The 27,470-nt window shown below is 42.7% G+C and overlaps 3 protein-coding genes across 14 annotated transcripts in view; 2 read left to right on the top strand and 1 right to left on the bottom strand.

Annotated features, from left to right (window-relative positions):
• The window catches only part of RBM39 (RNA binding motif protein 39), a 30,793-nt gene extending 25,441 nt beyond the window's left edge, over nt 1–5,352 (top strand). For 4 of the 6 annotated variants that reach the window (XM_012570151.4, XM_002192200.7, XM_072917202.1 and 1 more), the window contains 5 exons: nt 162–194; nt 1,224–1,299; nt 1,451–1,556; nt 4,195–4,273; nt 4,363–5,352. In XM_012570151.4, the coding sequence (XP_012425605.1) occupies nt 162–194; nt 1,224–1,299; nt 1,451–1,556; nt 4,195–4,273; nt 4,363–4,463 (395 nt within the window). In that variant the 3' untranslated portion in view covers nt 4,464–5,352. Of the gene's footprint in view, nt 1–161; nt 195–1,223; nt 1,300–1,450; nt 1,557–1,857; nt 1,911–4,194; nt 4,274–4,362 lie in introns of those variants that run through there. The other 2 variants (XM_030288845.4, XR_012051600.1) reach the window with 2 other exon arrangements.
• Nucleotides 5,353–6,732: 1,380 nt separating this feature from the next.
• On the bottom strand, nt 6,733–9,369 carry ROMO1 (reactive oxygen species modulator 1). 4 transcript variants are annotated; one of them, NM_001198817.1, is given in 3 exon segments: nt 6,733–6,952; nt 8,521–8,651; nt 9,226–9,269. In NM_001198817.1, coding segments are annotated over 2 exon segments (240 nt in total). In that variant the 5' UTR covers nt 9,226–9,269; the 3' UTR covers nt 6,733–6,843.
• NFS1 (NFS1 cysteine desulfurase) lies at nt 9,263–23,391 on the top strand. 4 transcript variants are annotated; one of them, XM_002191896.5, is made up of 13 exons: nt 9,263–9,422; nt 9,526–9,593; nt 10,344–10,460; nt 11,806–11,889; nt 12,526–12,678; nt 13,611–13,704; nt 16,258–16,392; nt 17,411–17,568; nt 18,985–19,090; nt 19,263–19,344; nt 20,685–20,768; nt 20,896–20,985; nt 21,603–23,391. In XM_002191896.5, exons 1-13 carry the CDS (start codon nt 9,332–9,334, stop codon nt 21,664–21,666), a joined length of 1,326 nt encoding a protein of 441 aa, XP_002191932.1. In that variant the 5' UTR covers nt 9,263–9,331; the 3' UTR covers nt 21,667–23,391. The 4 variants fall into 4 exon arrangements, with proteins under 4 accessions (XP_002191932.1, XP_072773305.1, XP_012425604.1 ...); XM_012570150.4 differs by having other exon boundaries at nt 9,294–9,428; XM_072917204.1 differs by lacking the exon at nt 19,263–19,344.
• Nucleotides 23,392–27,470: the final 4,079 nt, after the last annotated feature.

The following is a 27,470-nucleotide window of genomic DNA, read 5'->3' as shown; positions in this document are numbered from 1 at the left end:
AGAGAAGCTGAAATTAGCGAAACTACTCACAACTAGAGAGGAACAGTGATACTGGAATAAGCTCTTAACCACAGAAATACAAGCTGAACAACATGGCTGGCAGGTGATGATACAGTGATGCTAGTAAGCATACTAATTAACTTCTCTGTATTTTTCTTTAGATTTGCAAACAAGACTGTCCCAGCAGAATGAAGGTAAACTAGCATTTCATATGACTTGTAATTCATAGATTTTATTTCAGGTGTCTGTAGGGGAATTGCTTCTGCTTATACCTGAGAAACAGTGTTCTGTTAGTTGTCTTTGGGGAATCATGCTGTGATTGGTTTTTTGACTGAAAATTCTTGGTAGCATTTTCTCCAGTGTTGGTAGCATTCCCCAGCCATGCACTAGTCCAAGAAAATGTGTGGGCTGGTATTTGTGGTTGGGTAGGAGTGTTCTCCCTGCCTTAGAAGGGTTATTTGAGAATCAGAACTTTTGGGTATACTGCCTCTGAGTTGCTCCTTATCTGACTGCACAACCCCTTAATGTTTGAAGTATATGGGGAAGGGGGATGTTATTGCAGCTCCATTGACAGAAGCCTGAAGCCTGTGGAAGTGCAGCCTGTTGGACAGTGTTTAATACAATGTACTAGCATGATGAGCAGCAATAAATGACAATAATTTCACAGTTATAGGGAAAGAGCAATTTCAGTTGTCAAATGTTTCCTTCAATCTGTGTTTTCAAGGAATGAAAGTGCAGGTACACTTCTGAAGCATAATTCAACATGCTTAAAACAGGTTTTAAGAATTCCTCAAGGTTGTCTGTCCTTTGCTGTGCAGTCAGCTGGAGTGGTGCTGTCCTGAGCTGCTGCTGGGATTCCATGAGGGGCAAAGCATTAAAGGTGCTGCTGGCATACAATTCAGGCAGATATTTTAGATGCAAATGAAAATGCATGCCTTTTAATGTTCAAATGGAAAATCTGCCAAAATCAATGTACACGATTATATTTTCACTTTTCAGGTTCAACTGTGCTTTATAGTGTGCTGGTTTTTGTGTTGATCAGTTTAAACATATCTATCATCAATAGTGTCTGGTTCTGAGTTTTGCTTTCCTGCCTTCAGTTTCTGTTTAGTCAGAGCTGTTTCTATGATGCTGAATGAATTAAAGCTGTACATAGGGGGTTCTTAGATATGCTAGTCTTTTGTTTTTGTTTGTTTTTTTTGTTTTTTTCCCCATTACAATAGTTCTGGCTGCAGCGGCTTCTGTACAACCACTTGCAACACAGTGCTTCCAGCTTTCTAACATGTTTAATCCTCAAACGTAAGTGATCTATCATTGTCTGTTTGGCATTTGTCAGTTACTTTAACATATAAGAAAGAAGTCTGAATGTTGCAGGAGTGCGTTTAATGGGTTTTGGGGGTGGATTTTTTCTGAATGATACCTCTGTCCTGTCTTTCCTTCCCTTGTACAGTGAAGAAGAAGCTGGCTGGGACACAGAAATTAAAGATGATGTGATTGAGGAATGTAACAAACATGGAGGAGTTATCCACATCTACGTTGACAAAAACTCAGCTCAGGTATGCCTGCTTCTGGGGGGGGACACACTGAGCAGATGTTAGGAGTTCTGTTCTTCTCTTTTTTCTAGGGGGAGCATTACAAATATGAGGCTTTTCCTAAACTGTACCTAAATTTCTTAGTTTATGCAGAATGTAGGTGGTTCCTTTGCGTGTAACTTGGATGAGCAGCTTTCTGGTGCTGCTGTTGCAGGTTTACCCAGCTGAAGTTGCTGTAGAAGACTAGTGACCAGTTCAGGCATTTGGCATTTCCCTTAAATTGTGCCTTTCTCCCAAGTCAGTGACTTCAGTTTCCTCTTTCTAGAGCACAGGCTTCAGCAGAAAAGGCCCTTTCTCCAACAGAATTACAATGTACAGGTAAATGTATGCCTCATCCCGTGCTTAGAAATAGTTGTGGTCACTCATGACATTAAAGCCTTGCAATGGGCAGTCTGAGGGCATGGAGTTAAAAGAGGGAAGAGAAAGACTGCTGCTGCTGACTGAATTCCATATTAATGCCTGCGTCTTAAACTGGTGAATATATTGACTTCACCTTGTTTACATAAACAGTAGACTGGTTACCTCGTCCTTGTATTTCAGCTCTTGGACTGTATAAACTCTGCAAGGTCTGTAAATAGATTAACTCTCTTGAACCTTTTTTTTTAAAGAATTCACAGCCCAAACAAAAGTTCAGTGTCAGTTTTCAGATGGTTTCACAATTGGGTTAATTTCTATCCATCAGATCCTAGGAGTGTCTTGTGTTCCATGCTAAGGTATAAGGCTGAAACCTATGTTCCTGTTGGTGTGCTTAGGTGGGACTGTTCTGCCCTGGTGATCCACTTGGTACTCAACCATTGCTTTCTTTGCAGCTGCCCCAGTATCACCTGAAACCCTTTCTTGTGGGTTACAGAGAGGTTAGATAGGAGCTGCAGTCTAGCACATAAAACAATGTGCTACCTTACCTGGCATCTTGTAATCTTCAAGATCACACCTGTGATCTTGGACTGTTGGACTGATGAGAGGCAGAAATCTTCCCCATAATGTGTTTGTTATTTAGAGAAAATGAAGCGTTCTTTGACAGAAAAATATTGAAAGCAACCAACAACCCAGAACACTTCCCACCTCCAAAAAACCCTCCCAACAATTAAACACAAAAAAAAAAATCACTGCACAACCCCCCAAAAAACCACCACCCCCAAAACTACACCAGCCCTCAAGATACCTCACATAGTCCTAACCCCATGGAGCTGCAAAATTCTGTTTCACATTAGCAGGTGGATTTAAAAGAAGAAACTGTAACATACTAAGTAATAAGTTAATGTTTCATAAAATATGAAATCTGTTTTGTCATAGTAGCACAGCAGTGACAGAGATATAAAATATCCCCTGATAAGAGTTTCCATTGTACCATTCTTGTTTCCAGGCTTAGCTTCTGGACCCCTTCAGGGCTCTATCCCAGACTTCCATGCTGAGGGCTGTCAGGGGTTGGCTTATGAGGTTGTGATTTGTTGTGGATTAAACAGTTGTAGTCCCAGCTGAGTGCATGGCTCATGTACCACATCTATCTGTGCTGCTTTGTGTTCCTGCACCTTATTTGGCCATTTAAGCCGTTTAGGTGCCTTTGCAGGGGGAGGCTGAGAGCAGAGCTCTGTGTGTTGATTGCTTAGTGCCTTAAACACCAGCTCCTAAGCTCAGGTTCATCACATAAGAAAGGAATGAGTTAGCTTACAGTGGGAAGAGTTAATGCAGGCTGACTAAAGCTGCTAAAGAAAGGCCGGAGTATATTTTTAAATTACTATTTTCCTGAAAAATCTGTTTCAGCTAGAATTGATCCTCTTGGGTATTACTGATGGTCAGTTTTTAAGCAGGCAGCCAGAAAAATGCCACACATTACTGTGGGCATCTCTGTGTCTTGGAGTTGTTTGATGTGGCTGTTGTAGTTCTCTTGATTAGGGAGGCTCAGTGCTTGATCTGCAGATCGCAAACTCCTGGTGTCTCTGGTGAAGTTCAAAGATCAGTCTGTCATGCACCTTGGGAAGCATCTCAGGCTCTTCCTGCCCTGTGGGGATGGGATTTTCCCTTTTTCTCAGTTCAAGTAAAGACACACATACTTATGTTTATATTGGAGAATTTTTATGGCATCCGTCTCCCTTGAAGTGTTGCTTCCCATGTGGGGGAATGGGGAGTGCTTGGTTCTTGAGGAATACAGGCTGTGAGCTTGCATGTTGAGTGAAGCATATGTGGTTGAGGTTAGTAGCTTATAGACTGTGGCAGCTGGACTGCTTTGGGAGCAAACTAGACCCCTTTGTGCTCTTCTCTTTCACATGGTGCTAATGATTAGGAGCTTTTAGATCCTCTTTCTAAAAGGCTCTCAGGAGCAGATAAGCCATCCATGGCTCAGTGATTACTGGTCAAATGTGTGTTTGGGCTATCTTGAAAAATCCTATTTAGAAAAATTGAAGGCTGCAGTAACTGCCACAGTGGAGTAGAGCCTGTCAGTACCACTGTCCTCTTTTGTGCTCATTCTGTGTTATGGATTAATGCCAGTGGGTGCCTGGTGGAGCAGGTGTGGCTCTGTTACAGCCAGGTCCAGGGGTGGCTGAGGAACATCACTGGGGAAGCGTCTCTGACTTCTCATGGGCCACACTATTCTGTCTTGCAGGGCAATGTGTATGTCAAATGTCCCTCCATCGCTGCTGCCATTGCAGCTGTCAATGCTTTGCATGGGAGGTGGTTTGCAGGTGAGTGTTCCATGTACACGCCTACATTTAGTCATCCTTTACAGAAATGAGCAGACACTGATGTTTACTTTTTCTCCTCTTGTGATTAGGTAAAATGATTACAGCAGCGTATGTACCTCTTCCAACATACCACAGCCTTTTCCCAGACTCTATGACTGCAACCCAACTACTGGTTCCTGTTCGACGATGAAGATTAATTTAGTCAGTTTTGTACATAGGTATTTTTTGGAGGAAGATTGAGTTATCTTTTATTTAGATAAAACTAAAGGAAAGGATTTAATGTCATTTTGTGTACACTTCCTGCTATCTTTAAAAATAAAATGAAGTAAGCAGAAATGCAGTGTGTGCATTCTCCCTAACTAGCATTTCCACTGTATACAAAGCTGTTGACTTCTTGTTCTGCCTTGTAATTCTTGTACATTGACAAAGGTGATCCGTAGGAACTGAGAAATAGCTCATAGATAACAAGTACTCTGTAAAAGGCAGATGGGACACAATGACATTTTTAATGTTTCATGAGCCTTTCTTTTAATGCAGCAAAGACATTTTACATTTCACTAAATGTGGGTGATCTGCTCAAGGGTAGTATCTGAGAGAGACTGGATGAAGGGACATATTTAGTGGTTTTGTATAAATTGAAAATCCAAAAAGCTACTGAATGCTGACTGCAGACAGCTACTCAGCTTGCTTTGTGCTGAATTGGTAATAGGAGGATTGAAGGGTTTTATTTCTTGACAGTAACTTTTGATTATTGTATCTGTAAAAGTTTCTTTGTAAATACTGTGAGGTGTGTCTAAGTTTCCAAACAAAACATCTCTGCATTTCCAGATGAGTTTCCACGTGTGCAGTGGGGCAGAGCTGGAGGATTTCAGCCAAGTCTGAAAATGGGTAGGAAATACAGAAATGTGTTTTGTTCTGGTTGCATATAATCTTTGCTCTTTTTAAGCTCTGTGAGCTCTGAAATATATTTTTGGGTTACTTCAGTGTGTTTGACAAGACAGCTTGATATTTCTATCAAAGACTTTCATATTGCAACAATCTTTGTAAGAACCACTCAAATAAAATTCTCTTAAAAAGGCCTTCATGAAGCTCGATTCTCTGCTCTTCCACTCTGACTTTAGGCAGTGTGTGCTTAGGCCTGGAGGTGAGTCACAGATGCTGTGCAGTGCCCAGTATGCTGGTACGCCATGGGATATCATGTGCTCAGAGAGTACATGCAGAAGCTGTTCCCAGCCCTCTGTGCAGTGTGGCCATGGTTGCTGAGGATCTGGCACAACTCTTACCCTCCTCAGGCATGCTTAGAGTTTGTTCCAGAAACAAACTCCTCCTGCCCACCTCCACTCCCATCCTTCACAAACAGTTGGGAGTCCTGGGGCTGGAGGAGTCAGTTTTGTTTGCTTTAAATCTGGTTTCTAGAGGGAACTTGCCCCTGTGCTTTGCCTTTTCTACCCCTGTTCCATCTTCCTGGCCTTCTTAACCACTAAGAAAAGACCAAGGGAGAGAAAGTAGGGAGAACAGAACATTCCTTGGGAGTGGGTAGAGGTGGGGCAGGCAGCAATTCCTGTAGTATTGTGGGGGGAGGACCTGCTCTGCAGCCTTTGGGGCTGTAGTTGTCCTTGAGCTGCAGTGGGGCAAGGGCCTGTCCTTAATCAAAGAACTGCAAGCAAGCAAAAGGCAGAGGTGGAGAGGGCCTGGGAATACAGCAGGATCCTGGGAATAGTAACACAATTGAAGAAGCAGAGCTGGCTCTCTAGGTATGCTTCATATGAGAACAGGCTTTATGTGGTGAATTTGTTTCTGCCTTAAAAACTGGGGAAAAGGCACTTGTACCAGGTCTAGGTTGTACAGGTGCTAGTTGAGGTAGTGCTGTTGCTCAAAGTCTTCCTTACACAGAACTAAAGGAGGAGCAAAAAGAGGCCTTATTTCAAAAGGCAAGTAATGGAAGACTACAACACCCTTTCCTATGTCAGGTGTAGGCAGTGCTTCTTGCGCTGCTGAGAATCAGGAGGGATTTCCTAGGTTAGTCCTGGCCACCTTGAATTAAATAAAAGGCTTTGTTTCTGGGAGCACAGCTCTTATGGGAGCTGCCTGAATCCTGGGGTCCCTTCATCTGTTGAGAGCATCTGCCCCATGACACTTGGAACTCAGAAATGGACCAGCTTCAACCCACCTATATTTTCAAGAGGGCAGAAATTTGGTAATTCATCTGAAGGTACACATCATCTAACTTTCCTAGACTCAGGAACATATGAAGGAACAGCAGCTCCACATCCACATTGGCAATGTGAGCTGCCCATGTACCAAAGGGAGAAACTTGTGTGGTGTACTTATATCTGTAAAACAGGAACTTAAATGTAATAAAAATTATTACTAATTCTCATTGTTTTGGGAGAAAATGATGGGAAGAAAGTAGAAATTTTGTAAAAAGCATGCTTACAATCAGCAGAGCACAGAGGGTAGGACTATTGTTTCATTAAGAGCTCTCACTTCCAAGTATCTAAAGATTTTATTATTGTACAATAGAGGAATGGCTGGGTGGGGGGACTCTGAGATAAATCCCAAACTCCAGATTAGCAGCGTATTCCCATACCAATGGCCATGAATGTTCCAAATGTCCCACCGCTTTGCATCATTGTTTTGCCAACTCCACCCATCAGCTCTCGTCCTCTCATGCCAATCCTGTGATAAAGAAAATCACAGGGATTATATAAAAGATGAAATCTGACAGGTCACAGACATGCAGCAGAAAACATCTGAGACAATCAGCTAATGGTTGCAAATGGAACACTTCTTCAGTCTAAATCTGTGCAATTGTACAGCTGCCCCCTCAAAGACTGGCTGCAGTGCCCTGGGCTACTGCAGGGGCTCTTGGGTGGCCCTCAACTCACGTGGCCCATGTCTATTTTTTCCTGCAATAAAACCTTCCTGCCATACTTTTAGCAGGAACAGCTGTGCATCCTGGTCTCCCAAATACCATAATACAGTAAAAAAAATGCTGTCCAAGTATTTCGCTTGCCAGAGTACAGAAAGAGTTGTCTGAGCTGTTGTACTGCCATCCTCTCTAGCTGCAGTGGCAGTATTTTTAATATCACAAATTTAAAATTAACTTTCTACTTACAACTTACTCTGTTTTTAGTATGAGACACCTGAAAGGCCTAGAAACTTGAAAAGGTGTTTCTGTTCTCAATTTTTCCCTTACTGGAGGTCAGACTAAAACAAAAAGAATTGTTCTGTCTCAAGAAGCTTTTGTAATATTTGACTTTTAAACACTGCAGTGACTTTAGGGTCTAAGGAATTTCATGCACTTCATTCTTAAAACTTGAGATTTTCCCTCAAAAATGGAGCAGCAGAAGTACTGTAGCTGTGTCATTCAAGTATGACAGAACCACTGTCACTGGTTCTTCTAAATGCCCTTAATATGTATTTTCTGCCAGCATCATGCTGCTTGCCCTCTGGGAACTGAGAGAGATTAGAAAACTTCAAACTCCCATTGGATTAAGATTTGTGCCTTTTCCTCCTTCACCTCATTATCAAATCATCTCCCATGTTTAATCACAGGTAAAAAACATCAAACAGCAAGAGTTCTGCAAAGTATGAAAGAGCTGACTTCAGTGATTCTTTGTCATAGATGATGTGCAAAGCCAGTCAGCAGTACCAGAGCAAACACGGAGCTACAAACACAGCTTCTTTTCATGTAAGCATGCTGAGTCCTACGGGGAAGATGGAATATTGTCCCTCTCCATTGCACAGTGGGACTGTGTCAATGCCAGCCATGGGTCTACCCACACTCCTGCCATTCACACTCGGGGTCAGTTTGGTAACTGCCTCTGTACAGGGCACGGGACACACAAAGGGACCACGATACAGACACTGAGAGCCTACAGAGCACCCCAGAAAGCTTTAGGGTCAGGAGAGGGCTGAACATGTATCTGCATAGACAATTCATCTGGTTCCTCCTGGAAGTGATCCTCCACAGCCTCAGCTTCCCAATGAACCTCCCTTACAAGAAGCAAGAAAAGGTGAAACTGTGACCTCCCTTCATACAGGCTACCTAGAGGTGATGCCCTGTCAGCACCAGACTCACATATTTTAGGCCAGGGGCTTACTGCAGTAGTTGAGTCACAAAGTTCCACTCTTGGGGCTGGCGCAGGACCAGATCCAATCCCTTCCCAACCCCATAACATGACCCTTCTCGCTGGCTATCACCCTGTTACCACTTGTCTGTGGAAGCCATTTCCTTGGCGTACCTGAGGCAGGAAAATGTGCCGAACAGTGCTCCTGCAGCCATGCCCACTGCAAAGCCCATCATGAAACCCATCTTTATTCTGTCAAAGCAGCTGGGCTGCGACTGCCCATATGGGCCCACGGTCACAGGCATCTAAAAAAGAAAGGACAATACCCACATCGATTTACTGCTTTATCTAAGAGACTTCCATAACCGAACTGGGCTGGCAGGCCAGGCTGTGCAGCTCAGAGCTTCTTGTGCATGCAGCTCTGGAGGTTGTGCTGGCTCCCAGGCTTGTTTCCTTGCCTGTTAAGTAGGAAGGACAAGGAGGGGACGACGGCCTTGTTTTCCCTCAACAAGCTCTTGCGAGCGCCGCCGTGGCTGCCGAGGCTGTTTCGGACCTCACCCTGTGTGCTCTCAGTCCCTAGGGAGCAGTGCACGCGGCACCTGATGGAGCCTCCGCTGCTGGCCCGACGATCCCGGCTGCCGCTGGTCTCGGAGGCAGAGGAGCGGGCAGTGAACTCACCCTTACGGAGACCGGGGTGAGGTTGAGGATTTAGTGCACAGGCTCAGGCCGTGGCCTCCGCGGGAACGGCGGCTATCGCCGTTGCGAGGCGGAAGAGCTCTCGTAGGCGAACCGGGTCCTCAGCGCACGCTTCATCTCACCAGCGCCCCGCCCCCCGTTCCCGTTCCTGTTCCCGTTCCCGGGTCCCTGCCCCGCCCGTACCTCGCTAGGCCGCACCTCGCCTCCGTCTGTCTGAGGCCCCGCTTCCGGCGGTCGCCGTGACGTACCGGAGGAGGCGGGCACGGCCGCGCTCTGTCCGTCGAGCGCTATGCTGCTGTGGCGGCGCTTGGCGGCCCTGAGGGGCGAACGAACCCCGCGGCGGCTCCGAGCGGGGGGACCGGGACCGGGACCGGGTCCGGGTAAGGGTAAGGCCGCAGTCGGGCAGATCCCCTGTCCGGGAAGGGACAGCTCCCCAGCTCCTGCCGGCCCCTGACAGCAGCTTTCCCCCTCTTCTCCCCTCAGGGCGAAAAAGCGATGGCGGCGGTGCTCCTCGGCCGCTTTACATGGATGTCCAGGCCACTACCCCGCTGGTAAGAGCCGTACCGAGCATGGGAAGCGGAGGGGCGTCCCCACACTCCTGGTTCTCTTGCCCGAGCGGTCGCGTGCGTCCCGGGCCGCCGTGGGGGTCAGAGGCGGCGTTCGGCGCTGCCTGTAGCGACACAGGCTGTTCCTGTCACCACAGGGCAGTCCAGGCATCCTCCGGAAGGGCTGTAGCTACACTGGGGCAGCCCCCTGGATGGGCAGTGCTGCAGGGCGGCAGCGTGGCGGAGCCACTAAGGGGCTCGCACCGACCCCTGCGGGAGTGGAGACAGTTGAGAGAAGCAGGAAGTGAATTCAGCCAAAATACTGATCTGATATTTTTGTTAACATTTGAAGACCTTGTATTTTTTCTGCTCAGAAGAAAGGCCAGGTTGGATGGGACTTGGAGCGACCTGACTTAGTGGAAGGTGTGTCCCTGTCCGTGGCAGGGACGTGGAACAAGATAAGCTTTAAAGTATTTTCCAACCCAAACTGCTCTGTGATTCTTTTTTCTCAAATTATGTTGTTCTTTGACCTTTGGTGCAGATCAGGGTTACATGCACAGAACATAATTGCTGAATACTTGTGTTACATGTAATATGTAACATGTAATAGCCTCAAGTTTTCAAGGTCAGGCCTAAGCTAAAGCAAGACACTACAACAGAAGTGCTGCTGATACTGTTGGCTAGGGGGCATGTCCAGAGAGAGCAGACATGGTTTCACTTCTCCTTTTCTAAGGCTGGCTGGTTTGTGTTCCATAGGATCCCAGAGTCCTGGACAGCATGCTCCCATACCTGACAGCCTACTATGGCAACCCCCACTCCAGGACCCATGCCTACGGCTGGGAGAGCGAGGCTGCCATGGAGAAAGCGAGGCAGGTGAGTCTTTGGCTCTCCACAGTTGTGTTGGTTTTCTTGCTGCTGAGGAAAATCAGGGTCAAAAGAACCTAACAGAAAAAGGGAGAAAAAAACCCTCTTCACTGTGGGCTGGATTTAGCAGCTTCCTCTTTGCTTAGCTGTACTTCAGTAGATTTATTGCAGGAAAAGATAGACTCATAGAATACTTGAAATTGGAAGGGACCCACAAGGATCATCAATTCCAACCCTGGCCTGCACAGGATGCCCCAGCAATCGCACCATGTACCTGAGAGCATTGTCCAAACACTCCTTGAACTATGGCAGGCTTAAGGCTGTAACCACTTCCTTGGGGAACCTGTTCCAGTGCCTGACCACCTTCTGGGTAATAAACTTTTTTTCCTAATATCCAGCCTACACTTCCTTGGCACAGCTCTATCTGTTCCCTCAAGCTCTGTCATTGGTCACAGGGAGCAGAGAGCTGCCTCTCTGATGCCCCTCATGAGGAAGGTGCAGCCCCCAGTGAGGTCTGACCTCAGTTTCCTCTTCTTCAGACTGAAAGATTCAAGTGATCTCAGCTGTTTGTTTTACAGACTCTCCTCTAGGCCCTTAACCATTTCATGGCCATCTGGATGGTCTCTAATAACTTCATATCCTGATATAGGTTTGCCCCAGACTGCCCCCAGGACTCGAGGTGACGCCTCCCCAGTGCAGAGCAGAGCAGGACAGTCACCCTCTTGCTCGGCCGGCAGTGTTGGGCCTGATGTCCCCCAGGACAGGGCTGGCCCTTGGGGCTGCTGGGGCACTACTGGCTCATGTTCCACTTGCCCTCAGTCCAAACTTCCAGATCTCTTTCTGTGGTGCTGGTCTCCAGCCTCTTGTTCCCCAGTCTGTCTGGACTCCCAGGGCTCTCCAGGCCCAGGTGCAGAAGCCGGCACTTGCTCCAACAGTGAGATTAGAGTAACTGAAATGGCAGAAACCAACACTTTAAGTGCCACAGTACTATTGGTTTCCTGAAGTCACTAGCATGTTGCTGCAGTCATTGGACTACATATCTTATCATTCTTCTAATCTTAAGCAAGGATGCTTGTCATTTTTTTTGAAGTAACATATAATGGGTTTTTGTCCACTTAAGCTTTTATCTGTGTTATAACAGGTTAACGCTTAATACACTTCTAATGACTGTGGATTCCTTGTGTATTTTATAATTCAGATGTTTAGACTATTCCTAGCATAACTTTGTTAGGTACCAGCTGTAATCCTTTGAAGCTCAAGGAAGTATTCTTGGAAACATTTCATATGCATTTTGCTGTAGTGAATTTATTGTATGTTTTCTTAACAAGTCAAATTTGTATTTCTTTTTAAACAGCAAGTTGCAGATTTAATAGGAGCTGATTCACGGGAAATTATATTTACCAGTGGTGCAACAGAATCCAATAATATGGCAATTAAGGTAAAAAGGTTATACTGATTCTTATTTATTATAATTATGTATTTAAGGACTGTATGCATCTCTCAACAATTTAAATGTTAATATGTTGGAGTATAACATATTTTCATTTCTGGATTTACTTTTTGTGACAGTCTGTTACATATGTGGAGGAAATTCGTGGATGAATGTTTTGGTGCCCAGGACATGATTTTGAAGGCAGTGTAAAATATTTGATGTTTATCTCGAATGCACTAAATACATTCTTTCTGCTTATGTAATTAAAATCTTTATTGTGAAATATAGTGGACACGTGGATTAGAAACTTTTTTCTGATGAAGACTAGGTTGTGTACATAGTACGTAGTTGTTCAGCCTTTCAGTGTTTATGACTCCACTGCAAAAATTTTTTAAAAAATGCTTTGGTTAATGACTTCTACACTTAACAGCAATAAACATTTTCACAGAGTTTTTGAGAAGTAAGATGCTTTGAAAAGCAGGTGTGGATTATGTGTCAGTACCTTCTAGATTCACAACTTGGGTCAAACAGGGAAGATATAAATGAACTATATCTAAGTAGTAATTTCTTATTTCCAATCATACTGTGTAATGCCTGCTTTCTTCAGTGGCTAATTTCTTTTTCATGGACTGTGCCTGACAGGGTGTTGCAAGGTTCTATAAATCCAGAAAAAAACATATCATTACTACGCAAACAGAGCACAAGTGTGTGTTGGATTCTTGTCGTTCCCTGGAAACAGAAGGTTTTCACATCACATATCTACCTGTTAAAAAAAGTGGGCTCATAGATCTGAAGGTAAGTTGTTACTGACAGAAAGAAACAAAAAAGAAGAGATTTTTGCTTCAAATTGATACTCAAAACCTTGTGTCCTCTGGATGAAAAAGAAGAAAGGATACTAAATATCACAAAGTAGAATGAGAATCATAGTCAAATCTGTCAGATCTGGAGAAGGATTTTGTGTTCTGTCTAAAGTTCTACACTTTTTCTCAACCAGAACGTCCACCTCCTCTCCCACTGTTCAGCTGCTGCTGTGCAGGTGGAGCTGTTGAGTACGCTATAAGGAGCCCAGTACCTGAGCTGTTGTTTCAGTGATTACAGTACTTCCTATGACTGTCCATGAGCCAGCCCTTCTGTATGTACTGTCTGCAGTCCTAAAATTTAGAAGTTGTATGGTTTTAGTTCATCATTGATGTCCTGTAACACAGGGCAGCAACAGTTTTATTCCCAGTCGTTCACCTGCCATGGAGAGCGGTGGTGTGTGTGATGGGACTGAGGGATCAGCCTGTGGGCACAGTAATGAGTTGTGTTTTCTGAGCATGTTGCTGCAGGTGTGATGTGACTTTTGTATAAAAAGCAGTTCCTTTACAGCCAATCTCACCTTGGCTAGAAGAGGCTTAAGCTGTTCTGTGAGTGGTTAATTCATTAAAGAAAATAGTTCAGAGACATTTATAGGATATAGCAAAGCCTGTTGAGATTTGATTTAATCAAGTGGGGTGCCAGGTTCATTGAAGGGTTAGGACATGCAGAAACACAATTGATTTGCTCCTCTTCCCATGGGCATTTAATGTTCACGTGAATTAGTGTTCTCTCCAGGGCTGTTTGTCAGAAACCCAGGTGTTTGTTGCAAATGAGGAACTAGTGGTTGAGTTGCTGGTAAATTGAAGATGTGCTTAGGAATCCTGCGTCTCTGTTAGTCACAACTTTTGTCCTTCTGAATCTTTGACTAGGAGCTGGAGGCTGCATTCCAGCCCGATACAAGTTTGGTTTCTGTAATGACTGTAAATAATGAAATAGGAGTAAAGCAGCCAATTCATGACATTGGTAAGTACACTGTGGCTTCTACATGCCAGCTAGGATTGCTTCTGCTTTTTTTAGATAATGCTTTCCTCCGCAAATGGTACTGATGCAAATGATTAGGTGTAACATAGATAAGGAAAAAATAATGACATAAATATTTTGAAATAAAAATGTAATATAAATAAATAATACTGCTGTCCCAAATAAAAACTGATTTCAAAAGGGAAATGAGAATGAAATTCAGTACCTTTATGGTGAGCATTGCAGCAATCATTGCTGTGGATAGATCAGCTGCAATTCATTAGATTATATGATGGATGAAAAACTTGTACAGAATAACTGGTCAAAATTGAGCTTATATACTATAATGACTTACTGAGCACATGTAGTGTTTTAAGAGGAGAAATGTGGATTTGGAGTAGGAGAGGATGGTGAGCACCACACTTGGACAATACTTCCCCCAGTATTGTCGTATATAGTCATGAGCAATTGCTTTGTAGGCCAAAAGCCCACTGAAGAGCTACACTTCTGGAACAGGAGGTAGGGAGAGGGTGAGCCAGTCTCTGAGCCAGCAGGTGGAATGACAGGGACCTCAGAACAGATGAAGGGAGACCCTGGAGAGCCAAGGTTGTTGGAGTGAGCAGGGTGAGCAGGTGCTTCCCTGATGATCCTCCAGATCCCTGGATTCCAGATGATTTGTTGATAGTTTCCTGTGACAGTAGCAAAACATATACACATACCCTTTCTGACCTGGTTTCACCCCAGCTGGCAACCAAGCACCTTGTAGCCATTCACTCACTCCCCCAACAGCAAGATCAGGGAGACAATTGGAATGGTAAAAGCTAGAAACCTCATGGATTGAGATAAAGACAGTTTAATATGGAAAGCAAAACCCATGCACACAAGCAAAAAACAAAGAATTCTACACTGCTTCCTATGGGCAGGCAAGTGTTCATCTACATCCAGGAGAGCAGGGCCCCATCCCATGCAGTGGTGACTTGGGAAGACAAACAGCATCACTCCAAATGTCTCCCCCTTGCACTTTCTTCCTCCCACTTGCTACTGAAAGTGTACATCATATTGTCTGAAATATCCCTGTGGTAAGTTTGAGTCACTTGTCCTGAGTGTGTCTCCTCCCAGTCTCTTGGCCCTCTTGCCAGCATGGCCATACGATGGGCAGAAGAAGCCTAGGCTCTGTGCAAGTCCTGGTCAGCAATATCAGAAACATCCATTATTACCCCTGTGTTTATCACAAATCCAAAATACAGATCTATACTAGCCACTCTGAAGAAAGTTAGCTCTACCCCAGCCAAAACCAGCACACCTTCATATTCAAGATACCGTTTCATAAGATGTTTGAGTTTTTAGACAATATTTTGGCTTTGGCTCTGCTCTGGAGTACATGCTCCATAGGGTATTGTTTTCTCAGGCTGTGGCAGGCATCTTGTTGTGTACCTGGTTTTCTTGCTTAGCTGCTGCATTTATTTCTTTCTTCATTAAGCTCAAAGCAGCATTTTTGCCAAGGTTTTTCAAGATTGGTTCTGTTTCTTCATTGGCAAGCATTTGACCATCAGTGAGTTGCTTATAGGCCCAAGGATTCTTATTTTCCTCCTGTGCTTATATTGTCAAGATCCCATAGTAATGGTCCCATGTTAAAATGCCAGAAACAGCTGATTGCCAGCTCTAGTTTCCCTGGTATATTCTCATAACACCTTGAACAGGTCCAACAGGACAGGCCTGAGGCTTTGCAGAGGGAGCCTGAGGCCCTGTGACAGTGTGGCCTGTGGCCTGGTATTGCCTGTGGCCTGACCTTGCTGGACCACAACGGGGTTACTTATCCTATGAAGTACCATGTTGAACCTCTTGTGCAGAGGAGAGGTCTCGGATGCAGCTGTGCAGATTCTGTGGAAGATGTGTTGTGATTTTTTTGATGACACAAATAAATAATAGTTACATTTACTGCCCATGAACAATACATTATTTTTTCATATATTTTAGCCTGGCTACAGGCTCAACTGACTTCATGTGTTGGTAATAAGTGTGTGTGACAATTCTGAGAATGTTTTTGAAGCTGAGTGTTGGAAAACTTGGAAAATAGAGGGAATGACATAAAAATACATGTCAAGTACAAACTTGAAAGGAAGTCTGGTTTGTATTGGACATTGAAAAGAAAAAGAACTAAGAAAAACCAAATTTTTCCAACTGTGGAGTCATTTCTGTGTGGAGACTTTGATATTTCATGCAACCAGTTCTTCTTAAACTTGTAACTTGTGTGTTTGGAAATAATCTCAATTCTTAACAGTAGAAGACTTCTGAACTTCTCAACTGAAAATTCGCTGTAGTCTTACCTGTCTAAACCTGTGCCAAGGCATCAAGCTACAGCAGCCCCTGCTCAGCTTTAGCTGCTTCACTGTAAAAGAAATATCACAGCCCCCATTTCTACCTTTGTCACCTCAGATACCTCAATAACTTGCTGTTGATTTAGATTCAATTATGTTTTAGATCCATTGCTGGAATCTTTGGGATCATAGCAATTAGTTAAGGTAATCTGGTTTTGGTTTGGTGTTTTTATTACAGGTGAGATCTGCCGTGCACATAAGGTTTTCTTCCACACGGATGCTGCACAGGCGATTGGTAAAATACCTATGGACGTCAACAACATGAAAATTGACCTAATGAGCATCAGTGGCCATAAAATTTATGGGCCTAAAGGTACTCACTGAAGTGCTCTATAGGGAATTGTTGTTTCCATACCTATCTTAAGGTAACTACACAATGTGTGAAGTCAAACCCATAGTGTCATTTACTTGAGCTGTAGGAAACTGTTCTGAATGGTGTTGGACAGACTTCAGGGTAGCTCAGGCATTGCTGCCACCATAGAGATGCGGTGAGTGGATCGTCAATGTTAGATGGGTTGAGGTGGCTTCACTGAAGCAAGAAACAGTGTTGTATGATGGTGGCAGCATTGCAGCAGTAGGTTTTTCCGGACTCATCTGCTTGGTGTGAAGCAGAATTAATGCCCAAATTATTGAAATGAAATCACTTGGTTATAGGGCAAAGTTTAGACCAGAGTGTGATTTGAAAGGAGACCAAAAGGTAACTGACTGGTGATTTTTGATTGTTTTCTGCTTCTAGTGGCTCCATTCCCCCAACTCCATTTGTGCATTTTCTTTGCAGAATGGGGTTAAGTATCCAGCTATGCATTTTCTGGTTGACTGACAAATATTTAAAATCCAGCTATTATGTCCATTTGGTTTGTGACAGTGGGTATTAAGAGAGCCAGAAATCAGGTTTGCTGTATGCTATATGCTATTTGGAAACAAAAGACAAAATTCTTATTTTTCAACAAGTTTTTTTTTTTTTCTCTATGAGTTCTGCTGAGATCTGAAGACATTATCTCTGGACAAGGACTAAGTTTTCAACTAGTGATTTTGGACAGATGACAGGCATAAATTTTCACTATTTGTCCTTCCTGTGGTGACAGTCACTCCTTAAGTGTACCAGGGCACTTGGAGACATGAAAATTTGGTTCTGCAAGCCTCAGCATGGTTACTGGGGACAAACATAATTTCCTAGAAAATAATACTGAACTTGTTTGCTTTATTTTTCTCCAGTTAAGTGTCCACATGTGTGTTTGCTCTGGAAATAAGGAATGTTACCAAAGCTTAGAGTCCCTGTTCATAATTTCAAAACTCTGGGCATATGATAAAACAACTTCCTTGCTTCCAAGGGGTTGGTGCTCTCTATGTTCGCCGTCGACCACGCGTCAGGCTAGAGCCCCTGCAGAGTGGGGGAGGCCAGGAGAGAGGACTGCGGTCTGGGACTGTGCCCACACCTCTAGCAGTGGGACTAGGGGCAGCATGTGAAGTGGCACAGCAAGAGATGGAGGTATGTGCAACAAGATATTTGTCCTGGGTTCCAGAAAATAGTGTAACAGTGCCATTTAAGTCTTGGATTTCTTAGGTCTTTTTGCATCCCTGTAACTGAATTAAATTTGATTCTCATGTTTTAGCATTAAGTGAACATTTTGAGAATTTAAGGGATATTTTTGGGTAATTGTAAGTTCGTTCTAAAGTTTCTTTTTTCTTGAAGTCATAGTTTTCTACAGCAAGGCTACAATTGACAGTTTTAGTAAAATATGGCTTTTATGTATTGTATTTACTTCTCCATTGTGCATATGTGTATTAGCAACATCTTTGAAATGACTGTCATGTTTATGTAATGTGTATTGAAAAAATAAGACTTCCCAGTCTGTTATATGTATTGTACCTATTAAGTGTAAGTTCAAGTTTACTGCAACTTTGCAACTAAGAATTTATTTTCTTTTTTTTTTTCCTAGCTTGGACAGTAAAATTTACTTGCTAGGTCTGGTGTCTGAGCCTCTGTATGCTGCTACACTGGTTTGTGGGCATCAATGCCTTCCTTACAGCTATAACATAAAATATACTTACAGTGACAATGGGATGCATAGGCCAGATATCTGCACCTAAGGATCAGGCTTTTTTCCAGGAGATAGGCAGAATTCCACCATTTGAACTGTGTGGTTATGGAAGTTGAGTGTAGGGAGCCTGCAGAGTCTGAATTCTGCACAAACCTCAGATCTGGATTCTTCTCCTTGCCTGGCAGAGTTATGGCATTTTAAAACCAACTGGTGTTGGAGCTAGCCTGGTTTTCTTTTAACTTTTTCAAGGTTAAAGAAGTATGAATTGCATGTGTGCATGTGGCCAGTCCTGTGTGCCAAAGCTGATTCCAGACCTTACTACTTTCTTGGTATAAGTGACCTCATTTTTCAGCCTAGAACAAGACACTGCACTTGGGCAGTTCTCACCATGCAGGTTACTTATTGTAAAAGTTGAATTCATGTCATTTGCAAGTCCATGTCTTTCTGTGGTACAGTTAGAGAGTTCCTGAGAAAGAAGAGGCACTTGTTGTAATAGGTGCCCTTTCTTGTATGCAAAATGCATTGTCTTCTGCACTGTCTAACTTGTCTTTAAACCCAAAGAACTCAGTGCTGCTATGAAAGTCAGTTTGACAGCTTGTGTAGGTAGATCTTTCTGAACAGTTTGAAATATTTGTCAAGACTGAGCTAGCTAGGAGCCGAAGGGTTATTCTCTTTTAAAACAGTGTCTAGAGCAGGCAAAGTTTGACAGTTTAAGTTTCAGCTGTGTTCATTCCCGTGTCTGGCCAAACCCAGTTAATTAATTGTGCTTGCAGCAGAATTATCTGCAGGTGATACAATGCAGTTTGAGTGAGGTCTGACTGTACACTGTTTGTTATTTGTGTCTTTCCTGGTTTTTCTGTTAGTATGACCATAAGCGAATCTCACAATTGGCAGAACGACTGGTTACAAAAATAATGAGTGAAGTTCCTGATGTGGTGATGAATGGAGATCAAGAGCATCGCTATCCAGGTAACTCAAGCAAAATTCTCAGCCTGTTAGTACTGTCTGGCTCCTTGGTGTTAATGGCCATGGCTGACTAATGCACTTGAGGACATGATGCAAATCCTGCCCTGCAGGGGAACAATTTGCCTGAAATTTCAGTTGATGGATTCTTTTTTCTATTTCATTTATTTGTATGTAGGATGTATCAATTTATCTTTTGCATATGTGGAAGGCGAGAGTCTTCTGATGGCTCTGAAAGATGTGGCTCTGTCTTCAGGAAGGTATGTGCAATGTATGGGAAGGATAGCAGTGTATTTTTGAGAGAAAATAGCATCTGCTAATGAAGGTAAAAGCTAAGTAGTAGTTTCCTCTGTGCCCTGTATTCGCATATTCAATTAGTGAGTCAGCCTGGCACTGATTACATTCTACAGTGGTGTTTAAGTGACACATTTCAACTGAAGGTCAAATTTATTTATCCTGGAAATAAAAAACAACAAACAAAACTAAACAAAAACCAACCAAAAATATCCTAACAGAAAGACCCCCCACAAAACCCCAAAAACCAACCCAGAAATTCCTACCTACTAGCCTTGCAAGCTGGTTATTTGAGTAGCCATAGCATCTACTGGTGACACTTTCATTCCAAAGGCCACTGAGGTTTGAACAGCTTCTGTCCTTTGGCAGATTTTTACTGCAGTTAGTGAAGCTGGGCACGTATCTGAATTAAATCAGCTCGTAGTTCCTGTGTTAAATGCAAAAGCGAGAAAGAAAATTGCATGTGTTTTTATGGAGCTCTCCTGACTACAGGAGTGACGAGTTTTCAGTTACCAAGACAAACCTGATGTTCATGATTAAATGAATGGAGTATAAAGGTGCCCCTCCTTTCCTTCTCTCACCTTTGAGAACAAAGCTGTCAGTATATCCTAATTAGAAACTAGCTGGCACTATGAGCAGGACGAGCAAGTCTCCACATGACTGTCCCTGAAGCCAAACACTTCTGTAATGTGAAGATCTCTTTTGAGTGTACTTTGTGCACTGGGGAGCTGTTTACAGCTCTCCAATTGGTACTGCACGTTGCTACCTGTAAAAACTTGAGTCACAGCATTTAACCAGTTCTGTATACTGCTATACTCTCTCTATTGACAACTACAGTCATCTTGCTCTGGATCCCTCTATGCACTGTTTTTCATTTATTTGTTCTGCTGCCAAACAGCAGCTTGTGAAGTTTTTTCTTTTTTTTCCTTTAATGTTCCTGGTGTGTTGTCTTCTCTGGACAGCTTCTGTCTTTGTCTTTTTTTCACAGCCTCTACTTCAACTACCTCTTAATCTGCATTCCTGCTGCCTCTGTGTGGCATTGTGTTTATTCTTGTATATTACCTGTATTCTCTCTCCTTTCCTTATATTAGGAATATATATATTCCTAATTTATTACTCTCATTTCTCAATAATGCCTGCTTCTTGTATTCTTTTTTCTTCTGTAGCAGAAATATCACTTTACTTGCTTGTGGTTTCTAGGAGGCTGGGGAAGTTGATACATGGTGTTGTAAAGAGGTAAGTGACCTGTTCTTTGTTGAAGGAGATTAAGCAAAAGTCTGACATTTCCCTGCCTACCCTTTTCCAGTGCTTGCACATCAGCTTCTCTGGAGCCTTCCTATGTTTTGCGGGCAATTGGAGCAGATGAAGACTTGGCTCACTCATCTATTAGGTGTGTGGTGTGGTCTGCCCTTATGCTTCCAAATATTTTTCTTTCCCGATAAAGATAAATGGTAGATTTTTTCCACCCCCTTCATATGCTTGTTATTCAGTTCCTTAATTATTTTCTTTTGGTTTAGATTTGGCATTGGTCGTTTCACTACAGAAGAAGAAGTGGATTATACAGTGCAGAAGTGCATACAGCACGTGAAGAGGCTGAGGGAAATGAGGTGAGATATTGTCTCATTGAACACAAAGACTTCTTAGGTATGGTAATCATGGGAAGAATTGGATTTATTTAGTTGAAAATAATAGTTTGCTTCAAGAATCTGGTGATGTTTCTCTATATCAGCAACAGTGTCCCCTAGGTGGGTAGGAACCTGATTTTAACATTAGTGACACATTTCTAAGGAAACAAATCTGACACCAAACCTTTTCCCAGATACTGCCTTTGTCAGAGAAAGAATATGAGTAGGGTAGGTACATAGGGCAGTACATTTTAAGCAAGAGATGGTATTACTGAGTTAATGTACTAATAAGTTGTTTTATTCTGGTGAAACTGAAAGACTGGTGACTAATCTGGACAGGAGAATGCTAGGGTTTAGTCTCAGAGACACCAGTGCTTTATGCTGAAAGTGGGAGCAGGAAATGAAGTGGAGCATCTGCCCTCTCATCTCTTGTATTTTTGGTTGAGAACACAGTTGAGGGCTGATCACCTGATGCTCACTGACTTCCAGAAGGGCAAGACATGAAGATAGATATCTCCTAATTCCTTGTGTCATTGATAAAACCTGTTTAATTGTTGTTGATGATGTCCTGTGCATCAGTTTTCTCCTTTTCTTTACAGCCCTCTCTGGGAAATGGTGCAGGATGGAATTGACCTCAAAAGCATTAAATGGACTCAGCACTGAGAAAACATTGTTATCCATGTACTAGATATAGATTAAAATGCATTTTCCTGTACAGTCTTGAGCAAATTATGCTGCACTTCTGTTTTCTGACACTTGCAATTTGACTGGAGAATTACCCTTTCAGACCACAAAATCTAAGAAGCCAAAAATAAAACTAGTTTTTATCATGGAGAAAGCAGGCTGATCAAACACCCACTGTGTTTCTATTGACACACAGAAATTTATGCTAAAACATAGTTTACTCAAATGTATTTTATAATGAGAAAATTAAATCAGCATTTTACTCCCAGGCCAGTGAATTCTGGCAAGAGTTTGCTTCTCGGTGTAATTCGTCCCAAGTCACTGTTGTGTTTGCACCACAATGTTGCCAATATGTTCTGTTTGAGGTGGGTATCCTGCAACATCATCTGGGTTTTGCCTCTCAAATGCCTTGTACTGCAAGAAATTCTCACATAGGAGGACACTTGGATCTCTAGAGGAAAATAATGCCTCAGTGTGACTATGTGCCTTCACAGATAAGCTTTATGTGTAGTTAAGAACAATTTTTTTCTGAAATTGAGTATTTTTGGCTTATTTTCCTTGGTTTTTGGTGTGTGCTCTTTTTGTTTTGTGTGTGTATTAGTTCAAAAGATTATTCTGTGTTCCAGAGTTTATGATCCAATCATGATGCACTTTACTGTCCCCTCCATTGCGTTTTTTCCATGCAATTTTTTCTCAGCAAGGATAGAAAACTTGAATGACTGAGGGAGGGAATAGGCAGAATATGTCAGCTTTGGTGGCAGCACCAGTTTGGTGGGAGCATGAGTGGTAGAGGTGGTGGGGAGAGCAGATAACAGCGCAGTGTCTTAAGGCAGCCTGGGGCTTTGGGGGTTTTTTCTTTGGGTTTTTTTTTTCCCCTTGTCATGAGACCTTTGCTGTTACGTGGTTTGCCTATAATCCCTTAGTTTCTGTTGCTGCAAGGAGTCTGCTCAGCTCAGTCAGTATATTTTGTCTGGAGGTAAGAAAGATAAGAACGCCTTGCACTGAAGTTTTCTTTGTCTCACAGACTGTACTGTCTGACTAGAGATTCACATGGGAATCCATTCCCTGCACATTTTGGGGGAAGTATCTGTTTAAAAGGGTTTGATGAGATTAATTTGTGTTAGTGTTTCTCCTTTCTTACCTTTGGTGATCTTTCCAGTAAGAAACCAAACCCTGTATGGCAACGTGCCTTTTTTCAGTGCATAAGCAAAGAGCTTTCAAATTAGTTGTGTTGACTGATGGATGCTGTGTTAGCTGCTGAAGGTGGTATACCCCATAGACAATATGTTCACCTTCAGTGTCGGATGGAGTCTACCTCGAGGATCAGCCGTGTCATGTAAAAGCTGAAGCTGAATCTCACAAGATGGATTGTATTACAGAAGCTTGTGCATTTTTTGTTACTAAGGACAGATTTAGTTGTTTGTAATGCAAACCTAATCCTTGGTTGTTCTATTAGAAATTACTAGCTTTAGCAGTTTTAATATTGTAGTGCTGGCACCTTATATTTCATCACAATATTTTTTAAACTACCATATTCATTAATACATTTTAGCGGTGTTGTATGTACTCTTTTTGGTCCTTGGACCATGCATATTTTCTGGATTAAGCATGATAACATGCTTTCCTAGCATGTTTTAGAAATATATGTTTATGAATTGTTCTTTGTGTTTTGAGAGTGATAAAAAATTACAGATAAGAATGAAACTTGGCTACTGTCAGTCTTTTTGGATCCGCCTTTTTGGGTGAACCATTCAGGACAATCAGTAAGTTGCTATATTGCAACTTTCATTAGGCCACAGAAAAGGGTAAACTTTTCTGTGAACATTGTAAGAAATTTGCCGTCATTGAGTTGACATTTGACTTTTCAAGAGTCATTCTTCTCAAATTCAATGCATGTTCTGAGCTAATTTTTTTTAAACTTAAATAGCTTAAATTGTGGTTATTTTGACAAAAGTGTGAAAAACGCCAATCACTTGGCTTTTAAAATTTTAACAGTTTCATAATAATAAAATGGTTATAAAAATAATAATACAATTAGCGTAATAAAGCTTAGAGTTAGGAGAATTACAAGACAATAAAAAGCAAATAATTACGGACGTCCAGATGCTTTCAGACACTAAGTCACGAAAAGCATGACTTGTGTACAAAGGAATCACCCTTAAACCAATACACTTGTTGCATATTCATACATCCTTTATGGTTATGCATACGTTCTATTCTAAACAAGAAACTCTGTCTGTTGTATGTCAACTGTTTCCTTTAATCCCCTGGCGTCTTCAAGTCTGAGCAAGGCCTGAAGAAATTAGTTTCTTCTGATAAGAAGCCATAAATTCCTCTCCTTTGGAAGATTTAGGTGTTCCTCGAAGCAAGTATCTCATTCCTAAAAAAAACTTCCCCCACATACATAGTCTCTATTTTAACATTATGTTGTAACATAAAGCTACACTTAACACAATACATAAGAGAATAAATACAGCATAACTTTCTAACATTACACATATAATATTCATTGTAACATTTGCGAAAAGCCAATCATAAATACGCATTTTTCACAAAAGGGAGCCTCAAATCTTGAAGATTCTGACCACCTTTTATATTATAAGATTTAAAATAAAAATTCTACTTGTAATGTTTAGGGAAACTCATTCATACTTACAACAAATGTTTATTTGAAATGTTTATGGGACAAGATGAGGAAAAATGTATAGTGGTGATACTTCCCCCATGACAGAAAGTAATGCCAAGGATGAACGTCTATCTGTACCTCACTGAATGTAGTTAAAGCCTTTGGGGGATGGAACTTCAGTCTATCCCACTCTTACCAGTTAGATGCCAATAAATGATGGTGCATCATCCCCCCACCTGGGCTGCACTGTGATCTGAAAAATGCTTACTGGGCCTTGGCCTTAAACAGCCCTTGGGTTCAGCTGCTCCAGGAACTGCTGCCATACAATGAGCTCCTGCTTTTTTTTTTTTTTTTTTTTTTTTTTTTTTTTTTTTTTTAAATGGCAAAATATTCTTTTTCTCCCACTTTCAAAGAAAGTTGCTGACCTGAAGTGGGGCTAGGATGAAACACTGTTGTGACTAAAGCCCATCTCTTGTGGCCCTGTAAACAATGGCCCTAAGTGAGACTCTTGGCGGCTCTCCTGGGTTGCAGTGATCTCCCTGTGCTGGGGCCTCTCCGAGCTGGGAACTCTTTCATTTTCTGCCCTCAGAGAGTCCCCAGAGGATGGGTCCTGGGCCAGTTCTCCTACTCTTCAAGGCTCTGCCCTTCACACAGTGAAAAAAACAAAGGCATCTGAAATGAGAACCGTTTCAGTTAGAACTGTTCATTTGCCTGCAGGGCTGTGATCTTATTAACAGCAGGGAGATGTGTTGGGATGACTCTTGTGACTGGAGGGTTGAAATGGAAGGATACAGGCAGGGGAGAAGAGAGACAATGTTGCTCTTTATGCCAATGACCAGCAGAAGTGCATGGAGCTCCACTTGGGGATGAATGAGGAACTGACTGAGAGTTTAGGAAGTCAGGCTTAAATGGAGGTCAGGGACAGGTGACATCATAGTGGGGGGTCTGTGCAGGCCACCTGAGCAGGAAGATGAGCTAATGAGGGTCATCACAAACAGGAAATGCTGCAGCCCAGGCCAGGCCCACTGGGCTACTAGTGTGAGCTGATGGTGTTCTTCTGGTGTTCAGTCCAGAGCAGGTTTGAGCAGGACCAAAGAAAAGGAAAAGCCACAGTCCAGGGAACTTTTTTGCCTCAGTGTCCTAGTTTAGGGTAAATTTGGGAGAAAAACCTCTGGAAGGAGCCCCCAGAAAACAAACCCTCAAGGCCCCTCCCCACCACCTGGTTTGGGCAAAATTTCCATGGAGAGAAGTGGAAAAGAACCTGTTTATTTAACAGTCAAAATACTCCCCAGCACCAGAAAATTAACAACACCAGATGACAAAAAAACTCTTTTCACCACTCTGAAGAGATGACAAATCCAGAGAGTCTCTCTTGGGAATGATCGGCCTGGGTCTGGGTGCTGGGGATTGCTCTCTGGCGCTGGGGATGGCTGCTGCAGATCACAAAACGCAGACTCTCGGTGCTCCTCAGTGTTTCCCATGTCCCAGTCCGGAGCAGGTTGAAATGATATTCAGGAAAGGGAAAGGAAAGGAAAAAAAAAACAGTCCAGGGAAAAAAAAATTAGACTGCTTAGCTAAACTAACAAGCAAAAGCAAAGGCAAAAGCAGAAGCAGGAGCAAAAGCAAGCAAGCCAGCCAGCACTAGCCTCTTCTAGACAACAGACCATGGGGAAGGTGAGCTGGCTGATAACAAAACAAACCTTCACTTTCAGAATCAGTTTTGAAAGCACAGAACATAATATCAAACATAAACAGAACACACGATTGGGGATACAAGCACCATAACATCACCCTAGAACACTCAGCTAGCTAAAACTAACTAAAAGCAAGGGAGAGCTTTGTCTCACTGTATGTCTGTCCACGGACAACACAGTGTAGTAGCAGGAATGTGGAGGAGGGAGTGCAGTTTTTGAAAACAAACTCTGCGCTTCCCCCCACCCCCCACCTTCACTCTTGGAGCAAGACTTAAAGGTGCAAAACTTATTATTCAGCATAAACAGAACAGATGATTTGGGATAAAAGCATCATACAGTCAACCCAGAACAAGGAGACACATAAATTAGTGTGCTCCTAGTGGTTTCCTAGTGTCTAATAAAGGAAAATCCCATTCTTTTCTAATGCTTTTATTCCTCTATCAGCCTCCCCACATACATGTTACATGGAAAACACTGGACATTGAAACAGTAAAATTTAACGGGGTAGAAAATCCATCTGGATTTAGATGAAGTGTACTGCATAGTAGCTTGCTAACATGAGTGAAATATGCTGTTTAGTCTGTTAACTCTGCTGTGCTTGTAAAACTGTCCCAGCCAAGGAGAAAAGAATGCAATCTCCAAGGTGAAGAGATAAGAGGGGCCCTTTGAACTCTGAAACTAAGAAGAAAAAAAAAAACAAAACCAAAGTTGTCTGCAAAAAAAATGGACAAAGGGATTAGAGTGTTCTCTGTACAAAGGACCAACTGTAAATTGTAAGGGAAATCAGCAGAATGAATATGCATAAACCTATTGTGAGATTCTATGTATATGTAAATTAATACGGGAGAATAAAAAGGCTTGGGAATCCCCAAGGGGCACAAATGCCCTTTGAAGGGAAATCTCTTCGTGGGAAATCCCTGCCCGTTAGTCCAGCTCTGTAATAAAATATACCGTCCCTACAAATCTGTATCGGAATTGTGGGGTCTTGATTTTCACCGCAATTCAACATGGTTACATGATCCCTTGTCCTTTAACCTTCCGTCTATCAATGTTTTACTTTCCATAGATACTTTCCTCCTATTGATAAATATCATGCTGCTGACTTGTCTTAGGTACTCAGGGGTCCCTTGGCACGCTCCTAATGGTCCACACAGTAAACCTCACAAGTATCTTCACCGTACTTTTTTTGAACAACAAAAAGTAATGTGGCAACTAATCGCATTGCACAAAAGCTGAAAAGTCTTACTTTTCCTCTGACCTGGGGTATTCCAGCACTGTCATTATGTTATCCCACACTGTATCCCACTGCAGGGTGGCTGGTGCAGCTTGGGAAGTGCTGTGGTGTTACAGAGTGAAGACATGAGCTGCAGATTTTCCTGCTACTCCTGACATGTCCTAGGCAACCAGCTCTCCAGGGAAGCTGGCAAGCCTCGCTGTTGATGCCTCTGGTGACTTCAATCACT

This window comes from Taeniopygia guttata, chromosome 20, assembly GCF_048771995.1.
Source record: "Taeniopygia guttata chromosome 20, bTaeGut7.mat, whole genome shotgun sequence".
Classification (NCBI taxonomy): Eukaryota; Metazoa; Chordata; class Aves; order Passeriformes; family Estrildidae; genus Taeniopygia; species Taeniopygia guttata.
The sequence above is the reverse complement of the archived record's forward strand: the minus strand, read 5'-3'. Positions and strand labels throughout refer to the sequence as shown.

Bases quoted from the DNA above. Each gene is read 5' to 3' on its own strand.
- ROMO1 (XM_072916880.1), bottom strand. From the start codon at position 8,651: ATGCCTGTGACCGTGGGCCCATATGGGCAGTCGCAGCCCAGCTGCTTT. The intron at 6,953-8,520 runs GTACGCCAAGGA...TCTTTATCACAG, and splicing joins GGCACATTTTCCTGCCTCAG to GATTGGCATGAGAGGACGAG.
- NFS1 (XM_012570150.4), top strand. From the start codon at position 9,332: ATGCTGCTGTGGCGGCGCTTGGCGGCCCTGAGGGGCGAACGAACCCCG. The intron at 9,429-9,525 runs GTAAGGCCGCAG...TTCTCCCCTCAG, and splicing joins GGGACCGGGTCCGGGTAAGG to GGCGAAAAAGCGATGGCGGC. The intron at 11,890-12,525 runs GTAAAAAGGTTA...TGTGCCTGACAG, and splicing joins CCAATAATATGGCAATTAAG to GGTGTTGCAAGGTTCTATAA.